The 15,010-nt window shown below is 41.7% G+C and overlaps 1 protein-coding gene across 4 annotated transcripts in view; it reads left to right on the forward strand.

The window, feature by feature from the left end:
• The window catches only part of SEMA5A (semaphorin 5A), a 655,298-nt gene that overhangs the window by 172,421 nt on the left and 467,867 nt on the right, over nucleotides 1-15,010 (forward strand). For all 4 annotated transcript variants that reach the window (XM_073332372.1, XM_073332370.1, XM_073332373.1 and 1 more), the window contains exon 2: nucleotides 9,436-9,636. In XM_073332372.1, the coding sequence (XP_073188473.1) occupies nucleotides 9,504-9,636 (133 nt within the window). In that variant the 5' untranslated portion in view covers nucleotides 9,436-9,503. The remainder of the gene's footprint in view (nucleotides 1-9,435; nucleotides 9,637-15,010) is intronic.

Raw genomic sequence — 15,010 nt, forward strand, 5'->3', positions numbered from 1 at the left:
ATTTGAGGACTTCAATAGCACAGATATAGGTGTGAGGTTTTTTTTTTGTAGGAGTGGTGGGTGAAATTCTGTGGCCTGCGTTGTGCAGGAGGTCAGACTAGATGATCATAATGGTCCCTTCTGACCTAAATATCTATGAATCTACCTTTTTAAAATATTGACACAATATTAGCTTTCTTCCAGTCTTCTAGAACTTCCCAGGTGTTCCAAGACTTATTGAAAATCAGCATTCATGATCCACTGAGATCATCAGCCAGCTCTTTTAAAATTCTTAACTACAAGACCTGCTGATTTAAAGATGTCTACCTTTAGTTGCTGCTGTTTAACAGCATCCGGAGATACCAGTGGAATCGAAAAAGTGTTATCTGTTTTTTCCCAAATACAGAACAGAACATATTTATATTAGGCATTATTATTGATAATTCTACATTTCCATCTAGTAATGGACAAATACCATTGTTAGGATTCTTTTTGTTCCTAACATACTTTAAAAAATCCTTGTTATTGTCTTTAACTGAGCTAGCCATAGATTTTGCCTTTGCTTCCCTTGTCAATTTTGTACAATTCCTAGCTTCTGATTTATATTCATAACTACTGACTTCCCCTTTCTCCCATTTGTTTATATATTTTTTATAGCCACCTTCACTTGCCCTCTAAAACAAGTCAGTTTTTTAACCAAGGTGGCCTTCTTCCTCACTTGTGTCTTTTTGGGCATCTAATAAAGTGTTCTTATGCAGTTCCCTGTTATCATTCACATTTTTATGATTAAATTCTTCCTCCTAGCTGATTTGGCTTATAATGGTTTTCATCTTTGTGAAATTGGCCCTTTTAAAGCACCAAGTATATATATCATTAGTCTGGACTTTATTCTGTTTGCACATTATAAATGTGATCCACCCATGATCCACTGTACCTAAGTTTCCATTAATTTTTAGTTCTGTGATCAATGCTGTTCATTCTTTAACACTCCCCCTTTTTATCCATCATGAGAAGGTCTAATACAGAATTCCCTTGTGTTGAATGCAACACTTCTTGAGTTAGAAAATTGTCATGTATAATATTTCGAACTACCAAGAGTATTTTAGTATTGGCAGCATGAGGCCCCAGCATATGTCAGTCAAATTGAAGTCTCCCATGATCACATCGATTTTTGCCCCCTACACATTATAGATAGGTGTGTAAGGAGGTGGTCATTCTGTTCCCTGGTGTGATTTGATGGTCTACAGTGGACACCAACTTGTACCCCATCTTGTGCTTTATTGACATTGATTCATAAGGATTCAAAATCATTTTCTTGCAAATTATCAGTGACTTGGAATACAAGAAGTAACACTCACTCCAGCTGTTGGAAAATATTGAAACCCAAAGAGTGGAGTGTCCTAATGCTGTTATTAAGCAGGAATGTTAGGAATGGCATCCCAATCTTATTTTTGTTTAAAGGGAGATGTATTATATTCATGCATAGTTAGAGAACTGGTGCATGGTTCCTTTAAGAGAGGCACAGGAAGTGAGTCTGAGACTGGCTTTCTCTGAGTGTGTGTGCGCTCATCTGGGCTGTTGAGACCAGAATGTGTATTTGAAAGCCTTGTTAATAAAAGTCTGTTTAGTTTATCCTATCTTGTATGGATCTCCATTTCTGTGAGCAGTCTGAATGGACAGTACACTTACTACCATAAATAAATACATTAAAGTCAATAATCTTCTCATAGTGGTACACATTGCATCCATAAGTATGTACAAGATTGGTCCCATTATACATAGTCCAGCCTGTTTTAAAAACCTTCATTGATGGGGATTTGACAGCCTCCCTTGGAAGTCTATTCCAGTGCTTAACTACCCTTATAGTTAGATTTTTTTTAGCCTAATATCTAACCTAATCTCCCTTGCTGCAGATTAAGCCCATTGCTTCTTGTCCTACCTTCAGTGGATATGGAGAACAATAGGTCACAGTCCTATTTAGAACAGTTCTTAACATATTAGAAGTGTGTTATTAGGTTCTCCTCCTCAGTCTTCTTTTCTGAAGACTAAACATGTCCATTTTTTTTTTACCATTCCCCATAGATCAGGTTTTCTAAACCTTTATCAGTTTTGTTTCTCTCCTCCGGACTCCCTCCAGTTTGTCCACAATTTCCCTACAGTGTGGCACCCAGGATTGGACATGGCACTCCAGTTGAGGTCTCACAAGTGCTGTGTAGAGCAGGACAATTATGTCCCATGTCTTACAAACAACACTCCTGTTAATGCATTGTAGAATATTAGCCTTATTTGGAACTGCATCACATTGTTGATTTATACTCAATTTGTGATCCACTATATCCCCCAGATCCATTTCAGCAGTACTACCACCTAGTCAGTTATTCCCTGTTTTATGGCTATGTATTTGATTTTTCCTTCCTATGTGTAGTACTTTGCATTTGTCTTTACTGAATTTCATCTTGTTGATTTCAGACTAATTCTCTAATTTGTCAAGGTCATTTTGAATTCTAATGCTGTCCTTTGAAGGGCTTGCAATCCCTTGCATCTTGGTGTCATCTGCAAATTTTATAAGCTTACTCTCCACTCCATTATCCAGTTCATTAATTAAAATAGAGAATAGTACTGGACCCAGGACTAAGCTTGCAGGATTACACTAGATATGTCCTCCCAGTTTGACAGCAAAACATTGATAACTATTCTTTGAGGATGGTCTTTCAACCAGTTGTGGACCAATCTTACAGTAATTTCATCTAGACCAGTACTTCTCAAGCTATCTGATGTGGGTGACAGGCAATTTTTTTTTCCAATGTGCGTGCAGATCGGCACCTGATGGCTTGCAGCCCAGCACCACTCTGCGAACCACAACTTTGAGTAGCACTGGTCTAGACCACACTTCCCTTGGATGTCATGTGGGACTTTGTCAAAAGTCTTACTAAAATCAAGAGTGATCATGTATGCTGCGTCTCCTCTATCCATTAGGCCAGTAAACCTGTCAAAGAAGGAAATTAGGTTGGTCTGACATGATTTGTTCTTGACAAATCCATACTGGCCTTATAACTCTCCTATCCTCTAGATGCTTACAAATAGATTGTTTAATAATTTGTTCCAGTATCTTTCCAGGTATCAAAGTTAGGCTGACTCGTCTATAATTCTGTGGGTCCTCTTTGTTCCCCCTTGTAAAAATAAGAATTATGTGACCTTCTCTTGTCCCTGGAACCTCACCAGTCTCTATGAGTTCTCAAAGATAGTTGCTAATGGTTCCAAGATTGCTTCAGTTAGATCCTTAAATATCATAGGATGAATATCATCAGACCCTGCCACTTTAATACATTTAACTTATCTAAATATTCTTTAGCCTATTTCCCTATTTTGAATTGTGTTCCTTTCCCCTTGATGTTAATACTATGTTAAGTATCTGATCACCATTAACCTTTTAGTGAAGACTGAAGCAAAATAGATATTTAACACTGCAGCCTTCTTGATGTAATCAGTTAGTAGCTCTCCTTTCCCACTATGTAGAGGACCTACACTTTCTTGCATCTTTCGCTATCTCCTAATGTACATAAAGAACTTCTTATTGCCTTTTATGTCCCTTACTAGGTATAACTCATTTTGTGCCTTAGCCTTTTCAATTTTGCCCCTACATGTTTGTGCTATTCTTTAATACTTCTCCTTAGCAATTTTGTCCAGGGTTCCACTTTTGTAGGATTCCCTTTTGATTTTCAGATCATTAAACCGCTCCTGAGAAACTGCCAGTTCTCCTGAACTCCTTTCTCCCTTACATTTTCTTCACATAGGGACCTTACCTACCAGTTCTCTGAGTTTGTTAAAGTCTGCTTTTTTGAAGTCCATTGTCCTTATTCTGCTGTACTCACTCCTTCCTTTCCTCAGATTCATGAAATCTACTGTTTTATGATCAGTTTCACCCAAATTGCCTACCACCTTCAGATTCACAACAATTCCTCTCTGTTGGTCTGAATCAAGTCTAAAATGTCTGTCCCTCTGATTACTTCCTCCACTTTCTGAAACAAAAAGTTGTCTCCAAAGCATTCCAAAATTTTATTGGAAATTTTGTGTTTTGTTGTTTTACTTTCCCAACAGATTTCTAGTTAAAGCCCCCATTACTACCAGGTCTTGTATTTTGGATATTTCTGTAATTTGTTCAAGAAATGCCTCACCCACTCCCTCTTCCTGATTCAGTGGTCTATGAAGGACTCCCACTATCACATTACTCCTATTTTTTCCCCTTTTATCTTTGTCTAGAAACTTTCAACTGGTCTGCCTCTTGCCTTCTTCAGGATCGCTGAACAATTTTATATACTTTTGATGTATAATGCAACACCTTCCTTTTTCCCCTGCCTACCTTTCCTGAACAAGCTATAGCCCTCCATGCCAATATTCCAGTCATGAGATTTATGCCACCAAGTCTCTGTGACCCAATTAAGTCATAATTTAGCTTATGTACTAATACTTCCAGTTCATCCTATGTGTTCCCCATACTCCCTAGATTTGTGTATTATGATTATGTTCTCTCTGGAAAGGCATGCTGAAACAAGTGTAATTCAATATTGCTCACCGTGAGCAACAGGCATATCTGTGAGTACATAGCTGCATCAAAACATGGCACCACAGGGCAATCAAACCAGAAATGAGTGAAGTTTAGTTCAAACTACAGGTTTTACATTTTCCTTGTGAAGCAAGGAATTAGACAAAGAGTCTAAATTTGACTGTTCAAAACTAGTTCAGTTCAGTCATGTCTGTAGCTGTATTATCTCCAGTTGCAATCTAAATTAATCAGGGTTAGACTTTGTCAGCACATAGAGAGCAAGCTTCTTAAGTACACTAGAGCTCACCTTAAGTGATCACTCTCGTTACAGTGTGTATGGTAACACCCATTGTTTCATGTTGTCTATGTATATAAATCTCCCCACTGTATTTTCCACTGAATGCATCCGATGAAGTGAGCTGTAGCTCACGAAAGCTTATGCTCAAATAAATTTGTTAGTCTCTAAGGTGCCACAAGTACTCCTTTTCTTTAAGTACACTAGAATCCTTCAGGAAATAGTGTGAGTGATTCAGTTAGGATGTTCTTCCCCATGAATGTGTACTCAACTAATGATAATGTGTATTGGTAGCGGACAGTGTGTTGCCAGTCAAACCATCTTTCAGATAAGGCTCTAAAACTTTTGGCCTGACTACAGTATTTCCGTTCACGAAAGATCTCATGGCACATTTGGGAAATGCAGAAGTTTTAGGTCTGCTTTCCACATAAGTCTTCACTTCCTTGGCTAGACTGGAGTGTTGCCATGTTCCTGTATGCAATGATGAGCTGCCAAAATCTTAACAACCGGTTCCCTCCTCACCCCATGACTCCTGCCCCTTCCAACCCTCCGCGTTCCTTGATGCCCCCCCACCCCAGATCCTTGCTCCATCCATCCCCCTCCCCTGTCTGCCACCAGAACTGGGCAGGAGGGTCTTGTGGCCACCGTAGTGGGTGCCCACCCCGTCCCTAAGAGTCACAGGGACCTGCCAGGGGGCCAGGTGGGGAGTCCTGGCATTGCTTACCTGGGGCAGTTCCCGGGAAGCATCCAGCAGGTCCCTCTGGCTCGTAGGGGCGGGGGAGCGTAGCTCGGGGGGAGCAGGGGAAGCAGCCACTCCCCCCACTGATCACATCAAAAGTGGTGCCTTAGGCGCCGACTCTGTGGGTGCTCCAGGACTGGAGCACCCACAGGGAAAATTTGGTGGGTGTAGAGCCCCCACCGGCAGCTCCCGGCCCCACGCCCGGCCCCAGCTCACTTCACCTCCGCTCTGTCTTCTCTCATGAACGCGCCACCCTGCTCTGCTTTTGCGCCCCCGGCTTCCCACGAATCAGCTGTCCGTGTGGGAAGCCTGGGAGGGCTGAGAAGCAGGCGGCAGCTTCGCGCTCAGACCAGGGAGGCAGAGGTGAGCTGGGGCTCCCCTCCCCCCCACCCCCGGGTTACCTGCTGTGGTGCGGACGGCCCTCCTCGCGCCCCCCCGTCCCAGCTCATCTCCGCTCCGCCTCCCTGGGCCTGAGCGCGAAGCCACCGCCTGCATCTCAGCCCTCCCAGGCTTCCCGCGCGAACAGCTGATTCGTGGGAAGCAGGGGGGGATGGGGCCAAGAAGCAGAGCGGGGCGGCGCATTCAGGGGAGGATACGGAGCAGAGGTGAGCTGGAGCCAGACATGGGGCGGGGCAGGGAGCTGCCGGTGGGTGCTCTGCACCCATCAAATTTTCCCTGTGGGTGCTCCAGCCCCGGAGCACCCATGGAGTCGGCACCTAAGGTGCCACTTTTGGCTGGTTGTTAAATTTAGAAGCCCTTTTAGAACCAGTTGTCCCGCAAGGGACAACTGGTTCTAAAAGGGCTTCTAAATTTAACAACCGGTTCTAGTGAACTGGTTGGAACCGGCTCCAGCTCACCACTGCCTGTATGGTATCACCAGCCATGATCCACTAGCAGATGCACTGGGATGGTGGTTATAGCGAAACCTGCGTGCTGGGGTTTAAAAAAATGCTATGGATTCTTTCCTCAGAAAAAATCCTGTTGAGACAAAGGTTTGGGGAATACAGCCCAGGTCAAAACAGTGATTTATGTCTTTGAGAGGAACACACTAGGGTCCTGTCCTGTGCAGATGCTTAGTGCTTCTTGAAAGGTCCTGAATGCCTTCAACTGCCACTGAAATCAGAGGAACTGAAAGACACTCTGCACCTCATAGAATCAGGCCTGTGTTAGAATTTTATTTCTAACAAAGTATGATTTTGAACATAATCAGTGTTTTTACTTCCATTTACCTCAAGCGTTTTAACTAAGTGAAAAGTTTGATTGGAATGATTTTTCTTGTATGAATTTAAAGGCATCTTTTAACATGATCTTCATTTCTTTCTAAAATGTTGCAAAGTTTTTTAAAATTATATGGTTTGTCCTTTTAAAAATAATTTCTGCTAAATGCTGCACAAATGTAGTGGGATAATCTGATATAGTTTTATTGTAGGAAGCCTTTGTATTAGGTATAATAGAGTGAATTTAATTCCTTTTTAAAAGAAACAAATGTACTCATATAGGCTCACCAAAATATGCTTACAATGCAGTGGTGACAAATGTTAATAGTATCAATAGTCCATGATTAAATAATGTCTAAGACATGTGATAGGTAGAGTTTTATAAAATAAATTATACCTAGATATTCTGTTAATGATTTGTGATCTTTAACTTCGCACAATGCTAAAGAAATTTATTCTTAACCATACTGTATCTCCCTAACTGACATTTCCCCCCTTATTTAATTTCCTTTAAAACCAGCAAGAGTGCTTCTTTGAAGTCTGATCTCATTCTTTGCTTTTTTCCCCCCAAAGTCTTAGCTCAAACTTTTCCTAATTTTACCTATTGCTGTTCATCCACTAGTCATATTAAAAATAAAGCAAGAGCCAAATCCTACTACAGTACAGTTAGTTTACTGCACACAAAGAGATAGATGCTTCTCTTGATATGTGTGCGTAACTCTTATTAGTGATAAAGGGAGTTACGTATGTGTGCACATTACAGGAAGAATATTTTCATAAACATTCATTTGTTTGATATGATTTGTATAATATAAATCAGAAAAGTTTACGCTTTATCTTTATTAAACTGTGCAGAACAGCTCAATGAAATCAGACATGCTATATGCCAGTTCTTAGCATTGTCACCAATGATTAATTTTGGTGAATGCTCAGTTAAGCTGCCTGCGGCACAAGATCTTTGAGTTATTGTGTTAAGTTGTTAGCGCTTGTAATATTTACATATGGTAGATCTAATAGAATTGGATTTGATCTTGAATACATTTAGTGTTGTGAGTATTCTGCCAGTTACAAAATACAATCTGTGGTTAGTGGATGTTTCAAGGGATTATTAATTACTGTAATATGGGGCTTCTCATCTGTAGGTCATTAGCTTGAATTTGACCCAAGTGGGTACTGACTGAAAGTCATCACTGTTTTGTGGTCTGTGTAAAACAAGTTGTTGATCTCTGTCCAGATCTTATTAGAAAGGTGCTCTCGCTGTTAGAACATCATCACCATAGGCAATCTTGTAGGCAGTCTCATCAAAGCAGTCTGGGATTGACTAAACATGGAGACTGAACAAATCTCACATGCCTAGAGTTACACCTGTAGGCTGAGGCACAGTGCCAGGGCACTTTCGTGAACCTTGCCCTGCTAGTGCCTGTGATATAGAATTCTGTGGACAGGCAGAAAATACATCCTGCCAGGGTTGTCAGTCTGGCATATTTCACAAGCAATATATTGAGTAAAATGAAGGTAGAATGTCTTTTCTTTGATATGCTTAGTATGGAGCAAATGCTCCTCTTTGCTTTAGTGAGAAGAGTGGACCAAGCAGCAGTGGATCTAAGTGAGGATGAGGCAGTAGCAGCTCCATGCCATAGTCACCACAAGGTTTGGGGGCTGGGAGGTTGCTGGGATATGGTGCTGATGGAGGAGAAAATGGCTACAATGTGGCATCTCATGCCTCCCCTCAGCCCTACGGGGATACCTTGTGTAGCTACTGACCTCATCAGTATTAACTTATACTACGTTTCCCTTCACTGAGCAACAGCCAAAACCCCCTTTCAGAGAGCTTTGGAGGGCAATGGCCAGTGTGCTAAGCTCATGGGAGTATGATTTCTTTTGGAGCTGGATGCCATGGAACTCAGTGGGTAAGAGGTAACATGGGGTACTTTGGTACAGCCCTTGAGATTTCTGCAAATCTCAGGAAAGTATTTTTGGTGGGGTCAGGGGGAGGGGGTTTGACACTTCTTTGGGTTCTGCAGGATAGCAAATCTGACTGTCACATGGAAGCAATCAGATGGAAACTGTGGGTCTAGTTCCATTGAAGTTGCTGGCAAGATTCCCATTGACTTGAGTGGTGCAGAATTGAGCCTTGTGTGAGTGCAAAGTTGATTTTTATTGTCTTATGTGGAAATAGCCTTGCTATGGAATGGTTTAGCCCAGGGCACATAAGTAATTTGAGTAGATTACATGAGTTGTTTTCAAAGACTACTTGGGTTATAGTTTCTAAAGGTGATTTAATAATTATGGCATATTCTAATTTAAGAAAATACTGTTGTTTTGTAAGCTGCTTCTAAAAGAAAATGTTATATGTGTACATCTCTCCTCCCACACATGTCACAAAGTGGGAAAATATAAATCTAAAATATAAGAAAACAAAATTTTTGTGCATGCCAATGGAAGATAAAAACATGTCTTTTTCATTAATTCCCAAATTCATGGAAATGTAATTGACAATTTTATGATGTAAAATTACAAAAGGCTGTCATTCACTTTTGAGAAGTCAAACCCCACGGGGAAGGAAAACAAAGGATTATTTTCCATTGCAAACCTAACCAATTGTTTTGTTTTCTATTAGCTGTCCTCGGAGTCATTGAATTCTTTTCTTTGCATTCTTCAGGTCCTTTCCACACATGAATACAAGGAGAGTTGCCAGTTAAAGGAAAAGTGACCAGTGCAGAGGACGACATGACCACCATGAAGGGAAACAGTCTGGTTGCATTGCTGGTTGCAGGTTTGGGAGTCATAGGAATTTTAGTGTCAGCAGCTACAGAAGATTCCCAGTGCCAGCGAGCTGAGCACCCTGTTATAATGTATAAAGGTAAGGAGCATTTCCCCTCCTCTTCCAAACAAATTTTCCGAAAAAGGGAAAAAATACCACACAAGCCCTTTACCTCTGGAAGTTTTTGTTTATATCACACATTGGTACCAAGTGAAAATGAATTTAGTGCCCTCTGCCTAGTTGCCTATCAATATTTGTCCAGAAATCAACAGACAATTTGATTGATTGTACAACTTCAGCTCCGAAGAGTCCCAGGTCTGGAACAATAGCAATATTAAAGGTTGAGAAGGATTAAAGTGTATTGGCGGAGCTCTGTGTTGAAACTTGCCCAGTGTCTGACCTCACTATACTATACTCTTTTTAGTGCAGTTAGTCTCTCTCTTTCATGAGCTCTGAACTGACTCACACAGTTTAAAAATATAATAAAATAAAAGCTTTCCACTGCTATTCTGCATGGGCACTTAGTGATGCCACAAACTATTAAACCAGCAGAACATGTATCTGACCATCCTCAGCTGCAAGGTGAACACTGCTGCATTCCCATCAGTCAGTGTCAGGTCTCCAGAATACCTCTGCTGTTCTTAAAATCTGCCATGTATGGTGCAGGTGGTTTCTGCCATGCTGTCTGGGAGATCTTATAGGACAGCTCTAATTCTGAATTAAATAGACAGAGGCAGGGAGAAGAAACGAGATGAAATACATCTCAGACAGGCTAATACAAATGAGTGTACAAACTTTGCTCACAGTTCTCTTCTGAATGTGTAATTGAAGGTGCTAACAGCATTAGATCTCTCATTTTCATTTGTAATTAAAACACAAAATGGATGAGCATACCTTCTGTAAATACTGCACTTTCTGTCCTTTTGGTTACCACTGCAATCATTACAGTGCTGAGAGTGACATATGGATAAATCAGAATACATGTTAACCAGGTCGTACTCTCCCTTTCATCCTGCAATAGGGAGGATGCTGGTTGCATTGCCTTTTCAGTATAGAAGTAGTATTTGCCATGACAGGATCCGAGCTAGCAGAGTTGTCAGCACTCAACATGATCCACTGGGTTGAGCCCCTGCTTTGTTTGCAGAATTGTTTTCTTGATTACTTACTTTCTGGATTCATGAGGTAAGAGCTATTAAAACCTCCTGCTCATTAGGCTTACGACTTACCTCAGCCTTTATTGTAATTCTTAACAAAATGACTGCACCAGGAAAAAAATAGCAGCCCTTCAGGACAACAAGTTTACAATTAGCTTATTGACTTTCATCACCATCTGAATTTAATTTTAAATATTTGTTGTCTAAAGTCTGTCTAAAGAACAGAAGTGCACTGAGCAAGGCTAAGGGAAAAAAGAGTTCAGTAGAGCTGGCAGTTTTTTAAAGAGGCATCATTTAGGGCACAAAAGCAAATTATCCCAGTGCATAGGAAAGTATGGTATGAGACCATCCTGGCTTAACAAGGAGATCTTCTGTGACTTCAAACTCCAAAAAAGTCATGCAAAAAGTAAGAACTAGGTCAAATTATGAAAGATGAATATGAAAAAAACCCACAAACATGTAGGGACAAATTTGGTGCTTCACTAGCACTAAATGTGCTTAAACTAGCTAGGGACATAAAGGGTAACAAGAAAACATTTTGCAAATACATTGGAAGAAATACCAAAGACAGAGTAGGCTCATTACTTAAAGAGAAGGGAAAGACAATAACAGAAAATGCGGATGGCGGAGGAGTTAAATGCCTTTTTTCGTTTCAGTTTTCATCAAAAAGGATAGCAGTAATTGGAAAACTGACATAGTGAACATCGGTGTAAATTGGGTAGGATCTGAGGCTAAAGTGGGGAAAGAACAAGTTAAGAATTATTTAGACAAGTTAAATGTCTTCAAGTCAGCAGAGCCTGATGAAATACACCCCTAGAATACTTAAGGAACTAGCTGGTGAGATCTCTGATCCACTAGTGATTATCTTTGAGAACTCATGGAGACGGGAGAGATCCCAGAGTAGTGGAAAAGGGAAAATATGGTACCTATCCATAAAAAGGAGAATCAAGACAACCCAGGGAATTCTAGACCAGTTAGCCCAATGTTGGTACCCGGAAAGATAATGTAGCAAATAATCACACAATCAATTTGTGAGTACCTAGAAGATAAAAAGATAATAACTAACAGACAAGATGGATTTGTCATGAACAAATCATGTCAAACCAACCTAATATGCTTTTTTCATGGGGTAATAAGCTTTGTGAATAGGGGAGAAGCAGTAAATGTGATATGTCTCAACTTTAGAAAGCTTTTGATACTGTCTCACATGACCGTCTCATTAGCAAATTAGAGAAATATAGCCTAGATGAACCTATTATGAGGTTGGTGCATAACTAGTTGGAAAACTATTCTCAGATAGTAATTATCAATAGTTCACAGTGGAGCTGGAAGGGCATATTGAGTGGGATCCCTTAGGGGTCTGTCCTGGATCTGGTTCCATTCAATATCTTCATAAATTGTTTGGATAATGGCATAGAGAGTACACTTACAATGTTTGCAGTTGATACCAAATTGGGAGTTGTTGAGTATTTTTTGGGACAGAATTTGAATCCGAAATGATCTTGACAAACTTGAGAAATGATCTGAAATAAATAGGATGGAATTCAATGTGGCCAAATGCAAATTACTACACATAGGAAGTAATAATCAGTCTCATAAATACAAAGTGGGAAATGACTTCCTAGAAATGAGTACTGCAGAAGAGGATCTGGGGGTGATAGTGGATCACAAATGAAATATGTCTTCACAATGTAATATACCTCTGCCCCGATATAATGTGGTCCGAGGGGAGCGGGGCTGCTTTACCTCGTTATATCCAAATTCGTGTTACCGCAGCGGTTCCTCTGCACCCCCCCCTTACTTGCTGCAGCCCTCCTGCCCCAGCTCACCTCCTCTCCGCCTCGTCCCACGAGCGCACCGCTGCTCCGCTTTTCCACCTCCCTCCCAGGCTTGCCACACCAAACAGCTGATTCACGGCAAGCCTTGGGGGGAGGGGAGCAGTTCCGCGGTGGCGCGCTCAGGGGAGGAGGCGGAGGCGGAGCAGAGGTGAGCAGAGGCGGAGGGGGTGTGCGGGAACGGCCACAGCAAGTAACCGGGGGGTGAGGGGGAAGGGTGCAGAGGAATGTTAAGGAAAAGTTAGCATATGTGCATATGTGACTTCATTTTGGTTTGGGGCCTACCATTGTCTAAAAGCAAACACATCATGCACCAGGAGGAGTGTTCCTTAGATACTGTTGTTCTCCTTATCTACTGAGGACAGGACAAGAAACAATGGGCTTAAATTGCAGCAAAGAAGCTTTAGGTTAGATATTAGGAAAAACTCCCTAACTGTAAATGTAATAAAGCACTGGAACAAATTACCTAGGGTAGTTGTGGAATCTCCATCACTGGAAGTTTTAAAGAACAGGTTAGACAAACTGCTGTCAGAGATGGCCTTGATCAGTGTTTCTCAACAACCAATCCATGGACTGGTGCTGGTGCCTGAGATCTCCCAGACACAGTTTAGGAAGGCAACAAGCAGGACCCTGGTATCAAAAAGATTGAGAAACGCTGGTCTAGATAATACTTAATCCTGCCTCAGAGCAGGGGACTGGGCTATATCTCTTGAGGTCCTTTCCAGTCTTACACTTCTATGATTTTATGAGAGACAATGGACAGATGTGGGATTGGCAGGTTAAAATTGAGGTAGGAGTTCGGGGGTTCATAATTCATTGCTGGGCTGAGGGACAGACAATTGTGGGGGAAGGAACAGAATTAATTATTTAGATATTTTGTGCTTGAGGATAAGCTGCAAGCTTCTATCAGGCAGCATTTTATATACATCTTTATAATTTGATCTCATTCCACAAGAAGTGGAAATTTGGACAGATGACTAGGGAGGAGTATAAAAATATTGCTAGAGCATGCAGGGGTGTAATCAGGAAGGCCAAGGCACAACTGGAGTTGCAGCTAGCGAGAAATGGGAAGGGTAAAAAGAAGGGTTTCTACAGGTATGTTAGCAACAAGAAGAAGGTCAGGGAAAGTGTGGGACCCTTACTGAATGGGAGAGGCAACCTAGTGACAGAAGATGTGGAAAATGCTGAAGTACTCAATGCTTTTTTTGCCTTGGTCTTCACAGACAAGGTCAGCTCCCAGGTTGCTGCACTGGGCAGCACAGCATGGGGAGGAGGTGAGCAGCTCTCAATGTGAAATAACAGGTTAAGGACTATTTAGAAAAGTTGGATATGCACAAGTCCATGGGTCCAGATCTAATGCATCCAAGGGTGCTGAGGGAGTTGGCTGATGTGATTGCAGAGCCACTGGTTATTATTTTTGAAAATTCATGGTGGTCGAGGGAGGATTACTGGAAAAAGGCAAATATAGTGCCCATATTTAAAAAAGGAAAAAAAGAGAACCCAGGGAACTACAGACCAGTAAGCATCACTTCAGTCCCTGGCAAAATCATGGAGCAAGTCCTCAAGGACTCCATTTTGAAGCACTTGGAGGAGTGGAAGGTGATCAGGAACAGTCAGCATGGATTCACCAAGGGCAAGTCAGGCCTGACCAACCTGATTGTCTTCTATGATGAGATAACTGGCTCTGTGGATATGGGGAAAGTGGTGGACGTGATATATCTTGACTTTAGCAAAGCTTTTGATATGGTCTCCCACAGTATTCTTGCCAGCAAGTTAAAAAATTATGGATTGGATGAATGGTCTATAATGTGGATAGAAAGGTGGCTAGATTGTCTGGCTCGATGAGTAGTGATCAACGGCTTGATGTCTAGTTGGCAGCTGATATGAAGCGGAGTGCCCTAGGGGTCAGTCCTGGGGATGTTTTTTTTTAACATCTTTATTAGTGATCTGGATGATGGGATTAATTGCACCCTCAGCAAGTTTGCAGATGACACTAAGCTGGGGGGAGAGGTAGATACACTGGAGGGGAGGAATAGTGTACAGAGTGACCTAGACAAATTGGAGGATTGTGCCAAAAGAAATCTGATGAGGTTCAACAAGGACAAGAGCAGAGTTCTGCACTTTGGAAGGAAGAATCCCATGTACTGCTACAGGCTGGGGACCGACTGGCTCAGCAGCATTTCTGCAGAAAAGGACCTGGGGATTACAGTGGATGAGAAGCTGGATATGAGTCAGCAGTGTGCCCTTGTTGCCAAGAAGGCCATGACTTATGAGGAGAGACTGAGGGAACTGGGGTTATTTAGTTTGCAGAAGAGAGGTGTGTGTGGGGAGGGATTTAATAGCAGCCTTCAACTACCTGAAGCAGGGTTCCAAAGAGATTGGAGCTAGGCTGTTCTCAGTGGTGGCAGATGACAGAACAAGAAGCAATGGTCTCAAGTTGCAGTGGGGGAGGTCTAGGTTGGATATTAGGAAACACTATTTCAC

The sequence above is a fragment of the Lepidochelys kempii genome, chromosome 2 (genome assembly GCF_965140265.1).
Source record: "Lepidochelys kempii isolate rLepKem1 chromosome 2, rLepKem1.hap2, whole genome shotgun sequence".
Classification (NCBI taxonomy): domain Eukaryota; kingdom Metazoa; phylum Chordata; order Testudines; family Cheloniidae; genus Lepidochelys; species Lepidochelys kempii.